Here is a 22,157-nt window from a genome sequence, read left to right as displayed (position 1 = left end):
CCGCGGGACGGGGCAGCGGCAGCTGCCGGCAGGGAGGGGTCCGGAGGGGTGTCCGTCTGTCTGTCTGTCTGTCTGTCCGTCCGTCCGTCCGTCCCCAGGACCGCGTCAGCCCAGCGCCCCCCGCCCCGGCCGGGGGCAGGCAGCAGGTGCTCGCTGCGGCTGCCAGCGGGAGCCCGGCCCCGCTACCGCCCCCTGCCCCCGGGCCGCTGCAGGAGCACGGAGGCGGCGGCAGGGCCAGCCCAGCGGCTGCCGGGACGCTCGGCGGAGCGGGAAGCGGCACAGAGCGCTGCCGGCCCTGCGCAGCGTGGCACGGAGGGCAGGGAGCAGCTCCTTCTGCTCCGACAGCTGCGACGTGCGGTCCTCCCCCTGCAGCCCGCCACTCCTGCATCCGTTCAGAGAACCGCAGTAAGTTGCTCCCAACATTTTTAGAGTTTTTTGTCCACAGGATGTCTTCTGTAGCAGCGCAGGGCGATTCTGATGAAAGGGCAGGGCTCGCACGTTTTGCCGCCCTGCTACAGGCAGATGGAGCAATGCAGCCCCAGGATTTAATGCAGTGCCTGAAACGCACTTGGCTCTCCCTACACACCTGGTGCAGATTGTGCAAAAACTTACGGTGTTGTCCCCTATTAACTCCCGCAGCAGTGTGGCGATCCCTTTGCCTCGCACTCTGGGCTTCACAGCCAGGTATCTAACAGGTCACCTACTGCCCCCCTCGACAGGAAAGCACAGCACGAGAACCCCACCCCACACAGCAGTTACACACTTTGCTCCACCACTGCTTGTGTAAGAATGCAGAAACAAAGCGTGCCCCTCACCCTGAACGCTGCACTGAGGGGAGCTCAGAGGGGCAGCGCTGAGGCAAGCTGAGCTTTCTTTTGTTGTTTCACAGGTGGATACAGAAAAGCTTCTGAAAAACAGCAGATTGCAGCTACAACCCGTTAGATACGGAAGAATACGGAAGAAGTTGGACAAACTGATTTAACTGCAAAGTCGGCCTTGCTCTCAGCACAGCTGCACTGGAGACCTCCAGAGGTACCTTCTGACCTCAACTATTCTGTCTGGAACCGCACCTTGGAGAACCGCAGCACAGAATTAACAAATTCTCAGTAATGGCTTTAGGATGTTCAGAGGTGTCAGCTGCGAGCCATGATTCGTTTTATCTGTGCAGCCTGGCCAACATGCTGAGTCTTCCCCGGGCATGAGGATGCTGTCCAAGCCTGTGGCTTCACCTTAGATTCTCAGGGCCTGGTACTTAAGCTTTCCCCCCCCCCTTTTTTTCCCCCCTTTCTTTACTGAATGGTGGGCAGCATGTTAACAATCTGTAACCCAACGGCATCAGGCTCCTGGGACAGCAGTGTGCAGATCTGCATCCTCCCAGCGGTCTGCTTGTTTTTCTTCTGGAGGGCCACGCGTGCTGGGGGAAAAGCTCGTGCTTATCCTGAACAGGCTACTGCTGGCCACTGCAGGGCATTCAGAAACGGTAAGCAAAGCATTTTGTAACGCTGCACGTATTTCGGTAACGCATTAGCCTACAGAAGCCACAGCTCAACGCTCCAACCTGACAGCGTCCTTCAGCAGCCTGGCCCCTTGCAGGGCCCGGGCCAGAGCTGTCAGGCTGCGCCTCCTTCACTGCCAAGTGCATCGTGTTCAGGTCCGCACTAAGCCCTTAATGAAGCTATCACACAGCCAACATTAGCGTCATTGTAAAGCTATCCCTCCTAATATCTCAATATATGGGAAATTCACTTTACCACACGTAATTAGACCTCTGTCTGGTTACAATTTGCTTGAGGCTTAAAAATCCTTCAGATCTACGCTGAGTTCAGCGAGCAGAATTAAGATCTTTTCCCTGAACAGAATCTGGATCCAATTGTGTGTAAGGACTCCCTGATGGGTAGAGAATTTCTCATGTTAGAATACATTAGCTATACTAACACAAACCATTACTACATCAATAACGCTTGGACAGCTCTGTGCAACTCTTCACTACATCAGAACCAAAAAAGGCCTTCAGAATCACAACTTTGGGTTCCAAAGAACTCCAGCAAGGGACAGAAAAAGAAATCATTTAACGGGTTCTGTGCCAGCTCCACAGATATGTACTCATTTACCTGCTCTTCAGAGAGAAAAGATAATCGTAGGCTGCAAGTTACGTTAGCATATTCATTACCAATAAAAGTTCAAACAAGTTTTCTGAGAATCCTCTGATTTCTCTCCATAAAGCTGAAGACATCTTTATCTAACTGCTACTCAAAAGACCACCACTAACACCTTCCAAACAAAGTTCTATTTAATGAGACATACCCAGCCCATACAATTAAGAACTTTCAGTACGCTGCCGTTTTATGCCTTGATGGCATATTTCCGGACAGGGTACAAACGTTCTTTTCTCTGCTGTTTTTTGGTCTTCAGATTTTCTTCGTGCTTGTTTAACCTGCGCCGCATGGCACGAGTCTTCTTCGGCCGCAGATCCAGAGGCTTATACTTTTTGCCCTATTTTCAAAAACATACAACAGTTGAGTTTAAAAGACTGCAATGCAGAGATCGATGCATGAGCTCACAAAGAGCTGAGTTACCTATAAAAACATTAGCAGCAGTACTTTAAGCTTCTTTGCACTAGAACTATCATTACAGTCTACAAGCTTATAGGATTTCTCTCCGCTGGGAAGCAGTAGTTGATACTAACTTCTGTACCAGCTCTACTAACCTTCACTCAGGTTAGAGGTAAGTAGTTGATCTTATGGGTCCCAATTTCCCAAGACCTTTTGAAATTTTCTTCTTCTCCCATTCTAACCAACCCACACCCCTAACAAGTATTATTCTAAAAACTACAGGAATGTGCTGAGCAGGAGAATTACTCACTCACCTGCAACTTAATTATTAAGATTTAGCAAGCAGAGCATCTGCATTTCTGGGAACCGCACCTTCAAGAAAATATACTAGACTTTCAGAGAAAGGGTGCTGCCCAGAAAACTCTCCTGGCAAAACGTACTCACACTGAGCTTACAGAATCCTGGTTAGTCTCTTAACAGTATTTTAAAATGAACCATGATTAGAAAACTTTATACATACATGAACATTTTTTTCCTTAAGTTTAAAGCTTTAAAAGTAAGAATCTATAATGTTAGAATGCTTCTGAAATTTTAGCGTGTTTGAGAATAACAAAAATCACTGCGTAGGAAGTTCAGACTTACTTTGTAAAACTTTCTCAAGTTCTCCTTCTGAGTCTGATTGATCACAGTTAAGACTCTAGCAATAGATTTGCGCACCACACGGCTGCAGGTGGAAAAAAAAGAAAAGAGGAGGTCTCAGAACGCACCAAGGGACAGCCACCACAGTTTTAAACAACCACGGAAAACAGACGACGGGGATATTCCACAACCACGCCGCTCGCACCGTGCCCGCTCTGCGCTGCGGCACAGCACCACCCAGCAGGCCTCCCCTCAGCGCCCCGGAGCAGAGCCCCGCACACCGAGCCCCGGGCCCACACGCTCCCCTCCGCCCCCCGGCGCGGGCAGCAGGGGGCGGCCGGTCCCTGCCTGTCCCTGCGCTCGGCCCCTCACGGCCCCGTCCGGTCCCGGGCCCCGCTTACATCTTGGAGAGCTTGGAGGCGGCCCCGCCCGTCACCTTGGCCACGCGCAGCTGCGACAGCTCCACCTTGAGGTCCTCCAGCTGCTTCAGCAGCTCCTCCTTCTTCTTCCCCCGCAGGTCTCGGGCCTTGATCTTGGCCTGCGGGCGGCGGGCAGCCGGTCACGGCGCGTCAGGCGGGCGCCCCGCAGCCCGGCCGCCCCCCGCCCCGGCCCCGGCCGCCCCCCGGCCCATCCGCCCCCCGCCCCTCTCCCCCCCCCCCGCGGTGAGGCCGGGCCGGGCCCGCAGAGCACGGGGCCGCCGGGCCGAGGCTCGGGGTCCCGGTGCCCGCGCGGATGGCGGCGGATGGCGGCGCGGGGCGCTCACCATGATGGCGGCGGCGTCGCGGCTCGGGCGGAAGGGCCGGAAGCGGCGCGGGGCGGGGGGGAGGGGCCGCGGCCCGGCGCCTACCAATGGGCGGCGGCGCGGGGGGGGGAGGGCCCTGAGCCGCGCCACACCCCCGCGGGCCGCGCCGTGGTACCGGCCGCGGAGGGCGGGGGGCGGCGGCGGGGCTGGGCGCCGGTACCGGGCTGGCTGGCCGCCCCGCCGCCCCGCCTCGCTGCTGCCCCGGAGCGGAGCCGGCGGTGCGGAGCGGGCCGAGGTGCGGCGGCCTCCGCATGGGGGCGGCGGGGACGTGACGGCGGGCGGGGGGCGGTCATCGCGGCGGGGCCGGGGCTGAGGCCGGGCGGGACGCGGGGAGGGCCGGTGCCGGTGCCGGTGCCGGTCCCGGAGCGGCGGAGCGGCGTTGGGCCGGCCCCGTGTGGCGCCGCGCCGCGTCCCCGCGCGGTGGCGCCTCCGCTCGCCTCCCGCCTCCCGCCGTGCCCGGCCCCGCGGGGGGGCGAGGCGGGCTCCCGAGTGACGTCCCGCGGGGCCAATCAGGGCGCGCCGTCCCGCCGCTGCCTAGGCGCTCGCCCAATGGGGGCGGGGGGGCGGGGCGAGGCCGGCCCCGAGCGGCGGCAGGCGGCAGCCGCGCTCCGCGCCCCCGGACCTGGGCGGCCGCGGCCGGAGCCGAGGGGGGCTGGGGGCGGCAGCGCCCGCCCGGCACCGGCACGGGCACGGGCACCGACAGCGGCACCGGCACGGCCTCCAGGTGCGCGGGGCGGGGCGGGAGGGCAGCAGCGGCGGCGTGGGGCCGGGCAGGGCCGGGCCGGTGTCCCCTCGCCCCCCGCCTGCCGCCGGTCCCCGCGGAGAGGCCCCGCCGCAGGCCGAGGCTCGGCCCAGGTGAGGCGGCGGCGCCGCGGCAGGTGCGGGGCCGGCCCCGGCGGCGGGTGCCCGGCGCGCGGCGGGAGCGCGCTGCGGCCGTGACAGCGCCGCGCCCGGTGCCCGGTGCCCCGGCGCTCCCCCGGGGCCGGCGGTGGGCGCTGAGCGGCCCCCGGGCGGCACCTGCCTGCCCCCGGGCCCGGCCGCGCTCCTCCGGGGCTGTCGGTGCGTGGCGGGCTCGCCCCGCGGGAGGCGGTCGGGGTCCGTGCGGGGGGCGCGCGGGGCGGCGGGCGCTGAGAAACCGGGGGCCGGCTGGGGCCCGGCCGTGCCCCCCGGGGCCGGCTGCGCCCTCCTGCCCCCAGCCGTGCCGCCCGTTCCCGTAACGGCTCCAGCACCTGACGGCGGCCCCAAAGAAAGGCCGCGGGCAGAGGCGGCTGTCAGCTCCCAGGCTCTGCTCCTCCGGCACGTAGAGCGGGGCACGTTCGTGGCAGCATCTCCCTTGGGCTTTTGTGCCGTAGCGATCGGGCTCCGAGCTCGTGCCGTGTCTCGGTTCGGCAATTCTAGCCCCCCCACCCCGATCCGTTATCGTAAAAAAAATTGCCAGGTTTTGCAAGAGCTGTCCGAACGCGAGCCGTGGCTCTCGGCGTCTCGTCTCAGCGCGGAGCAGCACTGTCGGACCGTAGGATGATGAAAACGCTGGGCGAAGCGGATCTCCCAGCATGCGCATGCCCTCCCACCATTCCTGCGAGCAGCTAAACTGCGGTGGTGGGAGCAGCCTTGGGGATGGCAGCAGGGGCCTGCCGGGGCTCTCGCCCTGGAAGTTTGCGGCTGCAGTCGCTGCCCAGCAGCCCGGGGCGAGCCCCGTTGTGTAACGGCCGCGACTCGCCGCGCTCCGGCGGCGCAGGGAGCGGTGAAGAAGCGTGACACCTGCTCCTAAATCGTGTTCTTGCTTCTTTTTGGAGTCGGATAAGTCGGTCTCTTCTAAGATATTTTGATAAACTGGATTATGCTTGTTTAAAAAAAAAAATGAAATAATGAGCTGCTTAACGAGAAGCGAAGAATATAACTTGCCAGTCAGTCTGGGCTGCCAAAATAATACAGACAGCATACACAAATGTGATAGCCAGGTACTTTGCTCCAGAAAATATAAAAGCAATTATTCACAGAAACCATACGTAGAGGAAAAATATATTCCTGCTTTATAGAGACAATTGTCATCATTGCTTTATTTTGAAGTGCGGGTACAACGCACAGACAAAAGTCACTTGGTAATCCGCGTCCCTTATGAACACTGGAGGTTTTCTCACAAAGATGGCCGGTTGGGGTGAGCATGTAAGAACATGCTTACATCAAACGTGTGAGGACCATCCAGACAGTAGCACCCTGTGCTTTGTTCGCAGTGGTCACTAGAGAAACTAGGTCTACTCGTGATAAAAGGCTGAAAGTCGCCACTGTGCTTGCGCCGTGCAGCCTGCGCATGCTGCACCTTTGCATCGGTTCTGCTCTGATTTAGCTCTGCTGGCTTTAAAAGAAGTTGTTGATAAACAGCAGTGTAAATGGATAATGGAGATGAATCCGATCATCTGGACGCGTCGCTTTGGCTTGTCTTTTGCCATGTATGGTGACTTTGAGGCCAGAAGGAAGAGTTCTGGTGTGAAAGCCTGTTCTGAAGTGATGTTACAGTTAAGTCTTAGCTATTTAGGCAGTATTTGGAAGGGGGAAAAAAAAGCAGAATACAGCTATCAATTTTATCACAGAAATCTGTGTTGGTGTCTTTTTTTCACGGAACTCTTCATAGTTCTTTTCATAGAAATGTTTAGTTGGAGTGAGCTGTGCAGGAGGAAAACCAGGACTTCTACATGCAATTTTTACACTTTTTCTTTGGTATTCTTGCCTAAGAACATTCTGCGGGCTTGGCTCTCATAGCCAAGCTGCTCTCTTTAAGCACATAAGCCCTATTCTGGATATGTAGTTTTTAAACAGGCTGGAAACAGAGTTATGGAATGGGGTATGTGTTGCAGCAGAGGAAGGCTGTTTAAAGGAGTGCACGAAGTTGTATGTGGGAGCTGCATGGAGGGTCAAATAGAGGTCTGTTTCTGTAAAGTATGTGTGTTAGTTGCCAACACAAATATTACCTAGCAGTTTACATGTGCTGAGAGAGCACAGTACAGTCCTGCAACAGGAATAGAATAGAATAACCATCAGTCTGGTTCCCTCAGGATATCAGTCAAGAAAGGAAGTGTGTGATGCCAAAAAGCCTGGATGGAACAGCAGGTTTGGAGGACTCCTCGCTTGAAGGATTTTTAATTATCGCTATTATTATAATGGAACACAGACTAGAAGCTCAATTTTTTGTATAATTAAGGTAGAAATCAGCAGAGGGATTTCTCTGCCTTGTGGTAGAGTAGCGGTCCAGGAGCGGTTTGTGCTCTGCAGGGTGAATTCCCGGAGTGGTGACGCTCTCCGTGCAATTCCCGTGCTTGCTGGCAGCTCACTGCCAAACACCGTCTTGGAGTGAGGAGGAGAACTGAGCTGATCAAAAAGCTTTCCCGAGCTTGCACTGCATTCTCTCTTGTCAGGGTGCGGATCCTGTTGGAAAGCAGCCATTGACACCTTGGCCAAGAACGCTAACAAGATGTAGCATGCGATGAGTCCTGCCCTGCAGGCTGGATGCTGGCCCCAACTGCCATTTGGACTATCTAGTAAATGGCTTGCCCTAAAGAGGTCTCCGAATTCTCTGCACCGCATTAACATCAAGTCCCATTGTATGGCAACCTTTCCGTTTTGAATTAGGAGTGTGTATAAAGGAGTTAAAACATCGGTCGTTTTCTGAGTCAAGAAAAAAAATTATCGTGTAGCTCGGATGCTTTTCAGGAACTTGGCCGCCGTAGATGCGAGAGGCATGTGCTTTTCCACACTGCTTTAGGTGATGGCTTAGTTCAAGGGGGCCCAGCTTTGGCTCAGTCAACAGTTGCGTTGGCGTCGTGCCATCGAACGTGCATAAAATGGAGCTGACTGCAACTCCCTGCTCGCTGCAATATGGAGGGGCACCCCGCGCGTCCCGGGGCCCCGGTACGCCGTGCTGCAGGTTGTCCTGGCCGCGGGAGCGACGTGGGGATGCGCAGCCCTGCAGCGCGTGCTGCTCTGCTGTGACTCGGGAGCTGCCTTTGAGTCCCTGGGTTGTATTTTGGTGTCTTGTCATAACTGATGCGTTTCAGCCCTTACTGTGCCTGTGCTTCCAAAATCCTCCTCCCTTCTCGCAGTGGCTTATGTGCTTTTCCAGATGTGCGAGGTTCACATCTCATTTACAGGCTCTTCCTGTGATTTTGTGGCTTCTGCGCGTTGCCACCAAATCAAGATAAAACACAACTGGCATTTTAGCTGCTCCAAGCACATTGTGTGTAAATAAACCACTAAATAGTTGAGCTTGTGAAATGTAAATACACACAGCTCAACCCGCCGCAGCTGATGGTGTTTTTCTCTCTCCTCTTCCCCTCCCACCCCTGCCAAGAGTAGGCTAGCCTGATGTTCTTTTTTTCTCCTGCTCTTTCATACAAAGCAAATGACTGCTAAGCACCATGTAGGTGGTATGCAGGCACCACTGCAGAGTCACGATTTGAATTAAACGTGGACGAAAGGAAGTAGGTGCATCCTCTTCCACGCTGCTTCTGAACCATCTTCTGGGGATTCCTGGACTCTGGTGACCCAGAGGCTCTGCCTCAGCCTGACTTCGGGCTTGGGCTCGTTTTCAGCTGTGAGCTGGTTAAGTCAGCACAAGAGCAGAGACCCAACTGTGATGGCGTTTTGGGGCTTTGCCCTCTGTTCATCCCATACACAGAGGGTCGTGAACTGTAGCGAAAGAGGGATCACAGAGGGCACGGAGCGGACAAATGTGGAACAGATTGCGAGTGGCAGGAGCATAAAGAAGAGAAGCAAAAGTTTTGTGTTATGAAGTTAATTGAAAAAGGCCACATATGCATCCCATGGTGATATTGTGTCGCTCGTATTTAAAGTGAGTCGGCCTGGAGTGAATTCAGAGAGAGCCTGCTGGTAAGGCGTGACGTAGACGATCTCTTGCTGTAGCGGACGGGAAGGGGCAGCTTTCTGTTCCCAGGGCATGGTGCCGGTGGGCAGCTCCACGCGGTTCTGGGGGAACGGTGCCAAAGCTGCAGTTCTGGGTGCAGGCAGGTGTGCTGGAAGCAATAAAGGGCTTGTAAAAAAAACTGGTCCTATAGCCTAGGCACGTATTTGAAACTGAAATAACAAGATTGACACTCTGTTCTGGGTATTCAAATTCATTTGCCTCCGAGCGGAGCAGGATTTGTAGCGTTGGCTGTTTCCCTGCGGGAGTCTTGAGTCAGTTCCTGCGGAGGGGCGGGCGGCAGCGCGGGGCTGGCAGCCCACGTCCCTGCGGGCTTCGGCGGCTGCTGGCGAGCTGCTGGGCGCCCGGCGGGCCGGGGACGGGCTGCACGTTCGTGTGAAGGCAGAGCGCTGCCGGCCTGCGGTGGCTGCCGCTTGTGCACCTGCGTGCCTGCCGTCGGCCACGTCCACGTGCCGTAGCGCTGGGGGTCTGGAGAGCGCTACGTGTGCGCCCTGTCTTCTCGGGCATCTTCCCTCTCCTCCGCCCTGTGCGGCAAACAAGGCTTGTGCGGTTGCAGTCAGGCCTCCTCCTGCTTCTCCCAGTAACTCTTGGGTCGCTGTCCGATGACACCAGCGTTGCGGGAGGGACAAAGGCCCTGACGGTTCTCGAGCCAGTGATTCCACACAGCACGGCGGAGCTGAAGGAGCGGGACACGGTCGGTGTGTCTGAGGGGCAGGAGCGGAGGGCGGCCCGTCGGCTGACCGGTGCGCAGGGAGGCGCCGGCCTGGCCCAGCGTGCGGGGCAGTGCCACAGGACTCCTTGGCTTTGTGGCTTTGTTAGTTTTTTAACGTATCTCACCTCTTGCTTGATTCGCAGAGCTTGCTACTTCTGCAAGTGAGCTGTAAAGTTGGTACGTTTTGAGTAGGAAAAATACTTTCCTGGAGAGTTCCCGATTGAGTAGAGCTATTTGCGTCTGCAGGTGATTTTCAGTCAGCCACACTCGTTTATTGACAAAATAGAAGTTTTTCACCCTCCTTGCTCGTGCTGCATTTCCCCTTAGTGCCCTTTTGAAGTAACCCAACATCCAGGCACAGAGAACGTGATCCGACCAGCGTTTCGAGCCGAACGAAGGGGTACTTGTTTCTGTGTCTGAAGTTACATTTTAAGTTGATTGTTTGGTCAGACACAAAAATGTCTCCGCAGGCCGGGCTCTGTGCAAGCCCTGTTCGTTGTGCATCCCGTGGGGGTGCTGTGCGAGCAGCGGGCGCAGCCCATGGGGAGCCTGGCCGGGTGTAGGCCGGGCCCGTCCCGCAGGCTGCAGCCCCCGGCCTGCGCCCCGGCGCGGGGAGAGCAGGATGGGGCCGGGGAGCCGCAGTCACCGCAGCGCGGGCGTGCCCCGGGGTCAGCAGTGGCTGGGGATGAGAAATGCCTCTGTTTGGTTCCAGCTCGTACTACAAACCTTGGAATGATAAAGGAATCTATATTTTTTTTTCCTCATATTTCTTTATAAAGTCGCTGTACCCGACGTGTCCCATTCCTCTGCCTGTCAGCCTGTGACGGCTGCGATGGATGCCTGCCCCTCGCCGCTCCCCCTGAAGTGCTGGCGCCAGCGAGCTGTGAAGCTTCTGGCGTGCACGTGTGAATGGGGGCACGCATTTACTGACATATTTACTGATGTGAAAAGGGGTTCTTGCGCAGAACTGAGCGGCGGCTCAGGAATTTGGGGACGGTGGCGCTCAGCAGAGAATTAGGTATTTTGGCAAGAAGAATGGATTTGGGTTCTAATTAATTTTGTGTTGTCTGCAGCTCTGTCAGGACTAGCGCTCTGAGCAGAGTACGTGGAAACACACAGATGGTTTTCCCAAAACGTGCAGCGTAGCTTTGAAAGGAAACACAAGAGGCGAGTATGCCAGTCTGTAGAAGGAAGAGAGAGGCGAATAGCAAAGGTAGACGTCTTGCTTGACAGCAGCAGAAATGCTCATATTTCTCCTGGCCAATGGCAGCAGGGTGGTGCTGGTCCGTCTATTGTAGACCAGTAATCTTTTGTTTGTTTTTCCTTAAAGGATGAAATGGGAAAGAACGTTGGCATAATGCAGGGGCGGGATTCTTTTTTTCTTTTGATGGGTACTGCCGTCATCTGCAGTGGTTCGGTGTGGTTTTTCAGGAGGAAGTTCTCAGCAGGGGAGGTGCCACAACCAGCTGCTCGGAGTAAAGCATGAGGAAGATTCTTGGCATCTGTCCTTTCTTTTTAACAGGGAGTTAGCGGGCTGTTAGGAGCCCAGCACCATATTTCAGTATCATCTAGCGAGAACTTTGAAGCTTTCTGGATACAGAATGGTGCTTCAATCTGATGTGGAAGTAAGGGACAGCAAATCAGACCTTTATTGGTAGAGATTCGAGCTGTGATGGTACCAGGCTTTGGGTATGAGTGATCAAGAGCTTAGTTTTATCTATTTCTTATCAGCCAATTAATGCCTACTGGGTGTCTGGCTTTATATTGCATTCCCTTTTGGCAGTGATGCTGTGGGAGATGTTTCAGGATGAGCCGGTCTCTCTGACTCAAGGTTTGAAACCTTTCAAGTCCTGACAGATTAGAATGATTAGAAATAGAATTCCACCATTAGTTTCTGTGGAGAGCAGTTCTAATAATGCCTTAGTCTGGGGAAGTTCCTGTTTCAACAAGATAGATGTAGAAAGTTTATTTGCTTTTGCTTTTTGGTTATTACTTGCATCTCTGTGCGAGGAGTGGGAAGCATTTGAAAAGCAGTTTATATTTCTCTGCTGTGATTTCTTGATTAAAATGGTAAAACTATCCATGAAGCTGTGAATCAGGATGCAACCATAACTTACTCTTATCATTAGCTCACTTGTCTAAGCACATGATTATATTTCCTGCTCGACTCCAGCATTTGAATATTAATCAGAGCCTCAACTGTAAACCCCAGGCCATTTGTATTCGGTGCAAGCAATGAAACTCCAGATCAGCAAGAGTTTAGGACGTGCTGTTCATGTGACAGTGTGCTGTTTCATGTTGCATCTGTTGCAGAAATGCAAGTTCTGATTCTCAGGCTAAGGGTTAATCAAGACAGCCAGCCCAGCCTAGCTCGCTGCTTGGTTTGCAGCCTGCTGTCATCAGTTGCGCGGGTGAAAAACACTAGAGCAGCACTTTTGCCATAAGATGTTGCTCTTCCTCTTACTCCTCTTCCCAAGACTGACCACCCTGGGTTGCCATGCTAGGCTTGCATCTGCTGTCCTGTTTTGAAGCTCCTGTGGGGGTTATTTAAGGGACAGAGTGGAAAGCCCAGTAATCAAAACAGCTGGAGCCTGAAATAAAATACAGATTCTTGTTCTAATTTTCGCCACGAAACTTCCCTGGGTCATATTGATCACTTTTCTGGGTCATAATAAACATTTATCTGCGTAGTGTGAATATTCAACATCCAGACTTAATCTTTGAAAGGCTGAACCTCCCCGGGGATCAGTATTTGTAAGGTGCGTGAAGTCACTCGCTATGTGAGCGATGTGTTCTGCTTTTAGGAAGAGTTGCTTCCGAAAGATGTATTTGTGCCTATACTTAGGAAACAATAGGATTTTTTAATGAAAGTGATGGTTTGAAGTATAAATGCCTAAAGCTTTAGGGCTAAATTCCTCCGATTTGAAGTAAGAAAGACTGGTTGGTTATCACGTATGTGAAGTATCTGCGCTTGTGCTCAGTGATACAGACTTTGATTTCTTAAAATACAGGAGAGATGTGCAGCTAAAGGCTGTGTAATGGGATTGTGCCTCACCTAGTACAGGATGAGACTTTTAAGTCTAACGCCGATTGTCTGGTGAGAAGAGTTGTTTTTTTCAATTGACCATTTAAATGAAGTAGATAAAGCACTGCTAATGGGCACTCTTGGCTCTTATCCCATAAACATTTGTGCGTGTGAGGAGCTGTGCGGGCTGACTGGAAGGCAGCTGGGCTCCTGAGCCCGCTGCTGAGCAGGAGCGATGGCTTGGCAAAGGAGACATCAGGAGGTCGAGGTGCCACGTCCAGCCCACGCTGCTTGTGCAGCTCCGGGCACCTTCCCTCGTTTGGCGTGCCCGTGCTCAGCAGTTTGCCCAGGTCGCGGGCACCATCCTGCTCCAGGATCGCCGCTTGTTCCGCAGCGAGTGTCAGGCGTGAGGCTGTGACCGCCCGCTCCTACCGGACAGACGGATCGCAGGTTACAGCTACCCTGGCTGAGCAATAAATCTGGCTAGGGAGACGTGCGCGTAATGCCGTTGGTTAACATATCTGTGCTTGACTTCCGCTGTCAGCTTGGTTTCTGTGAAGCAGGGTGTCCTTTCACCATGCACAAAGCATGCCTTGCCTTGCAAGCTTGAGCCTGAGCGTAGGGCCAGTTGGGAGTGCACACCGTTGACTCGAGCAGACTTTTTCCCTTCCAACCGAGCCTGGAAAACCTTAGCCAAAAGACAGCAAACCGCAGGGAAGTGGAAATGTGTGTGATGTAAGTGACACATAACTTTAAAAACTACTTGCTAGCATCGTGAAGCTTTCATCCGTTTCCCATCCAACCCCTCCTCCTCCTACTGCCTTTCAGCTCCAACTGCTCTGCATGGTCTTGGCGTTCTCTGGGATGCCTGTAAGCTCTTCTCTCCCATCCTCCATGCTGCAGTGGGATGAATTTGCACAATATAACAACGTATTGTACTGAGCAAACCTGGAATTGTGCATTCTGAGAGCGTGTTGGTAAGAACCTGGCACGTGAAGTGCTGTGTTTGGCTAGCACAATTTTTCTGCCTTGTATAGCCTGAGGAGTTGGCAAAACCTTTGAGAGAATAATAACTTCTGCCGAAAGTCACATTTTTCTGTCTTATTTTAAGTCTTAAATCAATGTTTCAGAGTCTCCTTCAGACTCTAGAGACGCCTACCTACCTACCTACCTGCATCCCCATTTTTATATATATACATATTTTTTCCCAGCAGCATCGTTCTAAAATGTGCTACTTGAATAAAAAACAAGAAATGTGCAGAGCAGCCCGGTGGTTTCTTTTGTGTGAAAGAAAGCAAAAAACATCAAACACAAGAACAAAAACGTAAGTAGGTGATATTTCTAATATAGCCGGGCTTAGAAAACTGGGACAACCGTCTGTCTGCAGAAGAGGAGCACGGATCTGCGGGGTTACTTCTTGAATCGAGGAGGAGAGGTCTACATTGTGGATATACTACTGGTTGCATTTTATTTCTTTTTGTCATTTGTAGCTCAGCAGTCCCTGAGGAAACGGCGATGTCAGTAGCTGTCTTCCTCCCTTTGCTGTGCCACTTGCTGTTTCTAATAATAATTTTCTCTTCTGTCTGTGATGCTGCTGCATTACAACACAGTCTCTGAGGCAGGGAAGACCTCCTCCTTTCCTGCGCTGCTGCGATCGTAGTTCTTTCTTTGTACAGCACCAAATGCCACCCTCTCTGGTGCATGAGAAGCCAAACCCAGTGCATGAGATAACTGATTTTATTTTTCTTCTTGATTTAAAAAGGAAAAGCCAGCTTCTCCTGTCACTTAACTGCTCATTTTCCTTTTTCTGTCCATCTTCCCTTCCCATCTTCTCTTCATATTCAGGCACATGCTGTGGCTGAGTGAAACTAGGGTTTAAATTGCAGCAGTGCTCAGTTCATGCCTGTAACCAAAATGTTGCTTTGAACTTGGGATCTGTGGAAAAAATTACCTTCTAGCAGCTTTTCTAAAGATACCTCACAGATGGAAATTGTCATGCTTCTTACAACTGCACTTATTTTTCCTCTGCTTCTACTTCTTTCTTGGTTGAAATCCTTATTTCTTTTTCCATTATTTTTTCCCTGGAAGGAAGGCTCTGCTTGCCCATTATGTGGCTCAGTCCGAATGTTTTGGTAGCGTAACTTCTGTATGGTTGTTTTTATAATCAGCGTGAAGATAGGTTTGATGCACGGTGAGTAAGAAACGTGTCCATCCTGAGCAAGCCTCGTCTTACTCCTTAAGCATCTCCTTAAGGAATTTCAGGAGGACTTTCCACTGTACCGTGTCCATCTGTAAATGCACCAGGTGGTTAGAAGTACTCCAGTTTTCTGAATGCAAGATGTGGCAGAGCCAAAACGTGCCTTTAATTATCCTGCAAGAGAGTGAAACTTGAGCTCCTCCGCAGGCACCGTCCAGCGGCGCTACTTGGGGCGTACTCGTTCCCTCTCCCCACGGAGGCGTTGTGTCTGTTGTATCTGTTCTGTCCCACGGGCGATTACGTTTGCATCTTCAGGTCATTGGTGGTTTTGTGACTGTGTGGATAACTACAGTTTTGTTTCATTCTCCTTTTAACTGCGATTTGGCTGTTTCATTATAAAATAACCTAAAACAAACAGGGCACATTGAGACTTCTGTGTGTAATGTATTGTGTACTAATGAAATAGCTTGTTACAAACGCCTGAGTCCTACCCATTCGTTCTGATGTCTCAGACCAGCTGTCTTCTGGTCACCTCCCTCCCTCTAAAAGCATCAGCAGAAAATGAGATAAGTTCCCGTGCTCGTCTCACGAGGTAATGATTAACGTTGGGCGAGAGGAATACCCTCAAAATGTTCGACAAATATTAATGAAGTTAGGCTGTGCATGTCTGAAAAGCTGGCAGGTAGGATTTTTTCCAAGTCCTGCTGTGGATCAGGGTGTTCCTGGTTTCTCACAGAGACTTCTGCCCAAAGCCCTGCAGGAGAAGCCTGCCTGCGGCCGGGAGGGCGGCGCGGCCACCACGCCGTGCTGCTCCAGGGGGCCGCCCATCCACACCGGGTCTGGGTCTTGTGAAACAGCAAAACAACAGGCTTCAGAGCCAGTTTGTTGTCATGGGGGCTGAAAGGCTCTTGGGTAAAGGTGGGTGTTTTTCTGACACCAGGTGGTGGGGGCAGCGGCGGGGATGGCGTGCTGCTGCGGGCGAGCCTGCCCCGCGCTCCTCGTCCCCGCTTCGCGGTGCCACCTCTCAGCCTGGTCCCGGGCTGGTGGTTGCCTCAGTGCCGCCTGCATGGCTCGGTTGCAACATGCATTTGTTTGCATTCCTGAACCCCTGTATAGAGGGGGAGAAAAAAATGTTGTGAATGTTGTAGCGGGCTGTCTCCGGGGTGTACTAATTTTCCAGGTATGTGTGCAGCGTCCAAGTATGCTGAAATGCGGTTTGTTTTCTGGGTTCTTTCAGCAGGAGTCTTGGATAAGAAGACAGGTCGTTCCCTGTGCTTTCAGGCATTTTTTTCAATAAGCAGAAAAGGTGCTTTGGCCCTCTGCTTCAATAAGAAGTCCAAAGCCTTATGCCAGTAGCCATATCATGAAGCTGAACATACAGAATATTCTCCAGTTTTTTTTGTTTTCAGCTGGGGAATCTCTTCCTTTCTCCCCCTCCTCCCCCCAACTCCCCTGCAGTTCTTCTGACTTTCCACAAATTAGTTTTATGCTAAATAATTAGGAACTGGCAGGGCTTAGCATAGGCTTTCAAAGTACGTCTTAACTGTCTACAATCTGAAAAGTCTTTTTTTCCTTCCTTCATTCCCATTTTTTGTTCTCCCCCAGCTTTTTATGGTTTCTCTGCAAGTATTTTGTCTGCCGCCTGATACCTTTCAGAGCAGCAGGCAGGGAATTTGCTAGCTTGTCTTTTAGTGATTGCATAAACAGTCCTCTTTGCAGAGGGCCTGGCGACTCTAATGTGAGGACTGTGGTTGGTTTTGCTTGCCTGCTCCAGGGCTAACACAGATTCAGTTGGCCAATGTTAGCAATGGTTGGGGTAGATGAGTAGTGTAATTTAAAGGTAGCATACGATAAAACTGACTGTACCATTAAATTAAATTTGGGGAATGATATACTGACTGTATGAAACATACTCAGCCATTTAAGCAACCCCTCATTTTTTAGAAATCTGTCTGAAGTTGCTCTAGAGCGTCCGATCGTCCCCAGCGGAGCGCTGCAGAACCCGGGGGCCTCGCCGCAGGATTTAGGTCAAGCTTGCTGCAGAACACACGGGAGCTGGGGTATTGTCCCTCTTCCTGAAATTCTTGAATCACCTCCTGGCTGCTTCTGACATCTGTTTTTCAGCTCTCATTGTTCCCTTCGGTTTCATGTGTTGGTGCTCTGAGTGCTGGCTGTTGTGTTTCACGCTGTGTGATCGCAAACGTAGGGATCTCAGACGTGGGCCGGTGCTTTGCAATATTCACATCCTGCTTTGCTGGACTCATACCAACAGGTTTCGACATCTGGCTGGTATGTTTGAACTCTTACATGGTCTGGCACCCGTACTCACCCATATTGCAGTCTCCTGACAGTGAGCAGAAACTTCCTCTTTTTCTGGAACTCTTCAGCAGGCAGCTGGTGCGCTGCACCCTGTGCTCTTGCAGTAGTGCTCTAGTGCACTGACACGTGGGTGTACAAAACTCAGGTGAATGTGTCTGCATCTTGTCTGCCCTGGGAATCACAGAACTGCTTGGTCAGCAGTGCACACTCACTGCCATCCCCCCAAACTGGAAGGCAAATTCAGAATGTCTTTGTCCAAGTATGAAACTCAAATGTTTATGTTAAAATCCTTTGACTAGCATTTTTGTGTTTGTGAATACAGTCCTCAGTTATTTTATGACTCTTGTGCCAATTCTATTTTTAATTTTGTTCTGTTAGCTAGTGCATTGTGAAGTAATAAGTCCCATGCTTTGATTCTCAGATGTTGCTTTTAACGAGTCTTGAGTCACCCAAGGGAGCATTGCATGCTCGTTGTCACCATCCCCGTGGAACATGCATCTAATCTGGGTGAGTTCATAGTAGCCCTCAATTACTGAGTAATATGTCTATTTTCTTCTTTGTAGGACTGAGTTTGCCCTAAAAGAAATCATGTCATCAGGAGGAGCTGAAGATGATATTCCTCAGGCAGAGAGGAAAACAGTTACAGACTTTTGCTACTTGTTGGATAAATCTAAACAGCTCTTCAATGGCTTAAGGTTAGTGCATTGCATATTTGATAGTACTCCTTCAGAAAAGCATTGGAACATACGCTCGAGTATGTGAGTGAATGTGAAGTAAGACGTACAATCAGCATTTTAATCTCGAAACCAGCAAGTTTGTTTAGGAGAGAGCAGCGTGCACCTGTGTAGGGGTAGTTTTGGACCATATATGTAAGAACGTCTGTAGAAGTTCGCATGGGCTGTTTGCATGTTGTTCAAGCGCAGATCACAAAGATAGCAGAGTACTTACAGCCATTCTGTCTGTTCTTTTGGGGCAGAGTTAGTACTTTTATTGGATTACCAGATAAGAGATGTAGTTTTCATGTACATCCATGGTATTTTGACAAAAAAGTAACCTTCTTATCCAGACAGAAGATAGGAGGTAACCTTTGGATGGAATTTGGGCAATAAAAAATAGAGAGATGGGCTTCAGCAGCCAGCTCTCCTGTGTGAAAATAAAAACATCCTAGAATGGTTAGCTGCCTTTGTCCTTGCTGTAACTTGGCACAGTTAATGTAGGTGCTTCTTGCACCAAACTTCACCGCCATTTCACCTACAAGGCCTGTGATTCCTATGGCTGTAGCTGGGTAAAGCAGCATTCAGGTTATCTCCTCTGTTAATGCTTATTCTCTTCCGGATAGTTCACCTGGAAAGGACTTGGCAAGTATCCTGATTCTTAGTCCAGTTGCTCGCTTTTCCTTTTAGCGTAATAAATACATTGATACCTGCCTGCCCTCTTCTGTTTTGAAGATGATGGTAGCCTTTGCTGCTGTATTTGATGCCGTTGTCTTGTCCGTAACATGTTTCATGGAAAAAAAAAATGTGGTGGGGGAGGGAGAGGAGAGCAATGATTTCCTTCCCGAAATCTCCTCTGGGCACTTCAGCTACAGGGAACTGAGCCTATAGCTGTGTTGGCAGCTGCTTAGCTATTGCTGCTGCCAAAAATGCAAGGGCTCAGCCTGCCACGTCTTTGTTTCAGTAGCATTTCCTTCCTCTCTTCCCAATACAGATGCCAAATACAGCATTTGAGGAAAACATATGATGATCTGCCAAGGTTGCTGCTCCAAAGTATACTTCATGCTCACACTGCCAGTGATACCGTCCTTTTGTGGCCATACCTACTAGAATAACTTAGAAAGGAGGTTGTCTTCCTAGTATCTATACTTGTTTTTGGACGAGCTATAAGTTATAAACAACTGTTAATGAAGTGTGTTCCAGTTTCTCTTTTTCCTCCTTTCCCCACTCCCACTTGCTTTTCTCATCGAAATGTGGAGAGGAGTGTGTTACAAAGCAGCTTTTCACGGTGTGCTGTCTCCTGTTATCTTCTTTTTGATGCTAAAAAGTGCTTCAGTGTGTTCAGTATCATAGAGAAGCTTGAAACTTAAATGAGGAGACTTTCCACATGTGTTGTACTTTCCCAGACTGCAAAGTCTTGTTACTCATTGTGTTGGCTGCAAGAATCATGACTGCTGTCCTTTCATGGAAAGAACTGGTAGTATTTAGCTGTTATTTCTCAGACTTGCAGTAAGATGCAAATTGAACCTCTTAGTTTTATGAGATGCTGCTGATTTAGAAACAATGGGGCCCTGCTAGCTTCAGGTGATGCAGCGGGCTGTAGCCCTGGCTCACACTGGGAGAGGGACTGGCTTCTCACACCAACGGCATCGGTGGGGCGGGCGACTGCGTGCTGTACTGGTGTGCTTACCTCTGTGGGTTGGTAGAGGCCAGGGGGACGCCGTGCTGAAACCCCGTTATCCCACTGCTGTCTAGGTTCTGGGAACAGGAGCCTATAATTACTACAAGCATATGAACATAATAGGAAATTGTCCTTTTTATCTCCTGTCAAAACTGTGAATGTGTTTGAAGCTCTGAATGTTAAACTTACTGTAACCTTCTTTTTGAATCGAAGTGTGCTGCTGAGCCTCTAGGACTTTCTCAGTGTCTCTGTGTCTCTGTGAGCTATGTCCCTGTGTGACAACTCCCACGAGGTGCTGGCCAAACAAATCTCAGCACCTTTAATTGCTTTCCTGTACTATCTGGCATCTGCCAACAGCACGGATGGAACAAACTTCTGGCAGAAAATGAATTACAAGCACAGGAGTAGTGCTGGTCTTTGCTAAGGCTATGCAGCAATAGTGGATAAAATTCTCTGTGGAATTTACCCACCAGCCACTCCAGTGTGGTAAGGAACCAGTCTTCTGTGCCCGGGGTGAGAAACCCATCCTTTCAGAACACGGGAGTTCTTGTCTTCACGTCCGGTCTGGAATATTGTGACATCAAAAAATCAGAAACAGTCTCCATGTGTTGCTGGAGGCCGATGTGTCTCCATGTGTTGCTGGGGATTGCTTCTTGCTGCCCCTTCGTCCCTCTCTGAAGCTGGTCATGATCAGTAATAGCACGAGTGAGTGCCCCTTGGTCCCTACCCAGCGTCCTGAGCCAAGCGCACCCTGGAAGAAGAGGGAGCTGTTGCCTTTTTCTCTATGTATGGCTTTTGTCCTTCTCTAGATCTGAAAGCCGCAAAATGTCTTGCTGTACTGTAGGTATTTTGCTTTCAATTTGGGTGTGTAGTTAATTCTGGATCATATATTCCCTGCCTCCTTCAGTGGGAGAAGCTATATTAATGATCCGCTTTGCAGTCAGCTGAGTCTCTAAAATTCTTTTGGGCTATTACTTCTCACCAAATAAGGCAGATCCTCTGGTCTCATTAAAGAAGCTGTGCACTAAATGTCCTCTCTTGCTTATGCCGTCTGCTTTCTCACAGCAAAATTTCTTGATACATGGGAGCAACATGCGTGATCAGAACACAGAACAGCAAATGGGAAGGAAAATGGATGGTAGCAATGGCAGGGCTTGTCTGCAAAAATCTGAGATGGAACCATGGTAATGTATTGTCATAAATGAAGTGTTATTACAGCCATGTCAGAATACTATCAAAAGAACAAGTGCTACTGTCTGTTTCCATGGAGATCTTTCCTGTTCCCTGGGGAGCTGAGGAATCGCATGGTATTGTGCAGCTATGCCAGCTGCAATTAGGCGAGCATAAAGCTAGAGAAATATACGTGTGGACACCCAGCAGTGACCGTGGACAACAATGGCCAAACATATGTACGCTGCACTAACAGCTTTTTAAAATATCATTGATTTTCACATATTCCGAACTAGTGCAGCACAGCGAGTTGAACTCGGTTTTGGAGGAATGCTCAGGCTTGTATAGAGAGGAAGGTGCAAAATAAGAGGAGTCAGTTGCATGAGGGAAGATGTCAGGTGAGGTACAAAGAACATTTTAGCTTACTGATATGGGATATATTCGTAAGCATCAGCAAACAGATGTTTATTTCTTCATTTGTGCAAATACCTGCTTTTTCCCAGTATTCAAGGGAGGAAGGGTGCATCTTCTTCTCTCCTTATGTCAGACCTCTGCTCAAATGTCCTGAGCAACTTTGCCTAGAAAGCTCAAATTAATACTTGGAGTCAGTTTACTAATTCAGTCATTAAGTCAGTGTCATTGAACTTTTTTTTTTCCTTTTTTTTTAATTTTAAATGATGAGTTTGCATCTTATTTTGTGTTCTTTTTGTGTTTTTTTTTTTTTTACCCCTTCAAAAAAACCCCCACAAACAATGAAACTTGTGCACATGCTAATTAAATTTAACATTACCTCTTGCTATATCAAAGCTTGCAATATATCTTAGTCGTGTATTTGGACAATTTGTTAACTTCGTTGTTTAGCTGAAATGTTTGCATTTATTACTACAATATTTTGCATATATTACTACAATAGAAAGTGGTGAATCTTTCATTGCAGTAAATTATTTAAATGTATGTATTTTTGTATCAATCTGTATTTGGATGAAGACGTATATTGTGTTGGTCTGAAGCACCTGCTTATACTCCTGTTTACCCCTCACTACAACAAAGTATGTTCCAAGATGTTGAGCAGTCTGAGATGATCCTTTTTTTTTTTTTTTTTTTAAATAAAATGCTACCTTGGCATCTCCATAGAATAGCAGCAGCAGGTACTGGAACGGCTTTTCTGGGTTCGTAAGTGTCATAGCTGATAACAGATTCGTTTTGCATATAGTAACTAAGCTAGGTCCCCTCAAGCTGTGTGGGAAGTATAGTTGGCTGATGAGCAAAAGAATATTAATTTACTTTTCTACCCAGGGTGCTGTTAAAGTAGTTCCAGTTAGCAAAAATGCACCACAGTTTTTTTCTCTGGAAATTGTGGTGTGCTGCTTTGCCTGTCTTACTCTTCCAGAGGACATGGCGTGGTTTCCAA

At 50.5% G+C, this 22,157-nt stretch overlaps 2 protein-coding genes across 11 annotated transcripts in view; one reads left to right on the top strand and one right to left on the bottom strand.

The window, feature by feature from the left end:
- Positions 1-2,272: 2,272 nt before the first annotated feature.
- Positions 2,273-4,072, bottom strand: RPL35 (ribosomal protein L35). The gene is made up of 4 exons (XM_080561902.1): positions 3,955-4,072; positions 3,593-3,729; positions 3,195-3,276; positions 2,273-2,493 (listed from the first exon to the last, which is right to left on the bottom strand). Exons 1-4 carry the CDS (start codon positions 3,955-3,957, stop codon positions 2,344-2,346), a joined length of 372 nt encoding a protein of 123 aa, XP_080418028.1. The 5' UTR covers positions 3,958-4,072; the 3' UTR covers positions 2,273-2,343.
- Positions 4,073-4,087: 15 nt separating this feature from the next.
- SCAI (suppressor of cancer cell invasion) overlaps positions 4,088-22,157 on the top strand; it is a 43,697-nt gene continuing 25,627 nt past the window's right edge. For 2 of the 10 annotated variants that reach the window (XM_080561887.1, XM_080561890.1), the window contains exons 1-4: positions 4,088-4,228; positions 16,808-16,923; positions 17,746-17,877; positions 18,890-20,760. In XM_080561887.1, coding sequence (XP_080418013.1) covers positions 20,621-20,760 — 140 coding nt within the window. In that variant the 5' untranslated portion in view covers positions 4,088-4,228; positions 16,808-16,923; positions 17,746-17,877; positions 18,890-20,620. Of the gene's footprint in view, positions 4,229-4,586; positions 4,718-13,444; positions 13,991-16,807; positions 16,924-17,745; positions 17,878-18,889; positions 20,761-22,157 lie in introns of those variants that run through there. The other 8 variants (XM_080561891.1, XM_080561894.1, XM_080561895.1 and 5 more) reach the window with 8 other exon arrangements.

This window comes from Anser brachyrhynchus (genome assembly GCF_964034855.1).
Source record: "Anser brachyrhynchus genome assembly, chromosome: 19".
Classification (NCBI taxonomy): domain Eukaryota; kingdom Metazoa; phylum Chordata; class Aves; order Anseriformes; family Anatidae; genus Anser; species Anser brachyrhynchus.
Note: the sequence above shows the minus strand (reverse complement) of the source record. Positions and strands in the feature narration are given on the sequence as shown.

Bases quoted from the DNA above. Each gene is read 5' to 3' on its own strand.
- RPL35 (XM_080561902.1), bottom strand. The intron at 3,277-3,592 runs GTAAGCGGGGCC...TTCCACCTGCAG, and splicing joins GCCTCCAAGCTCTCCAAGAT to CCGTGTGGTGCGCAAATCTA. The intron at 2,494-3,194 runs GTAAGTCTGAAC...TTTTGAAAATAG, and splicing joins ACTTGAGAAAGTTTTACAAA to GGCAAAAAGTATAAGCCTCT.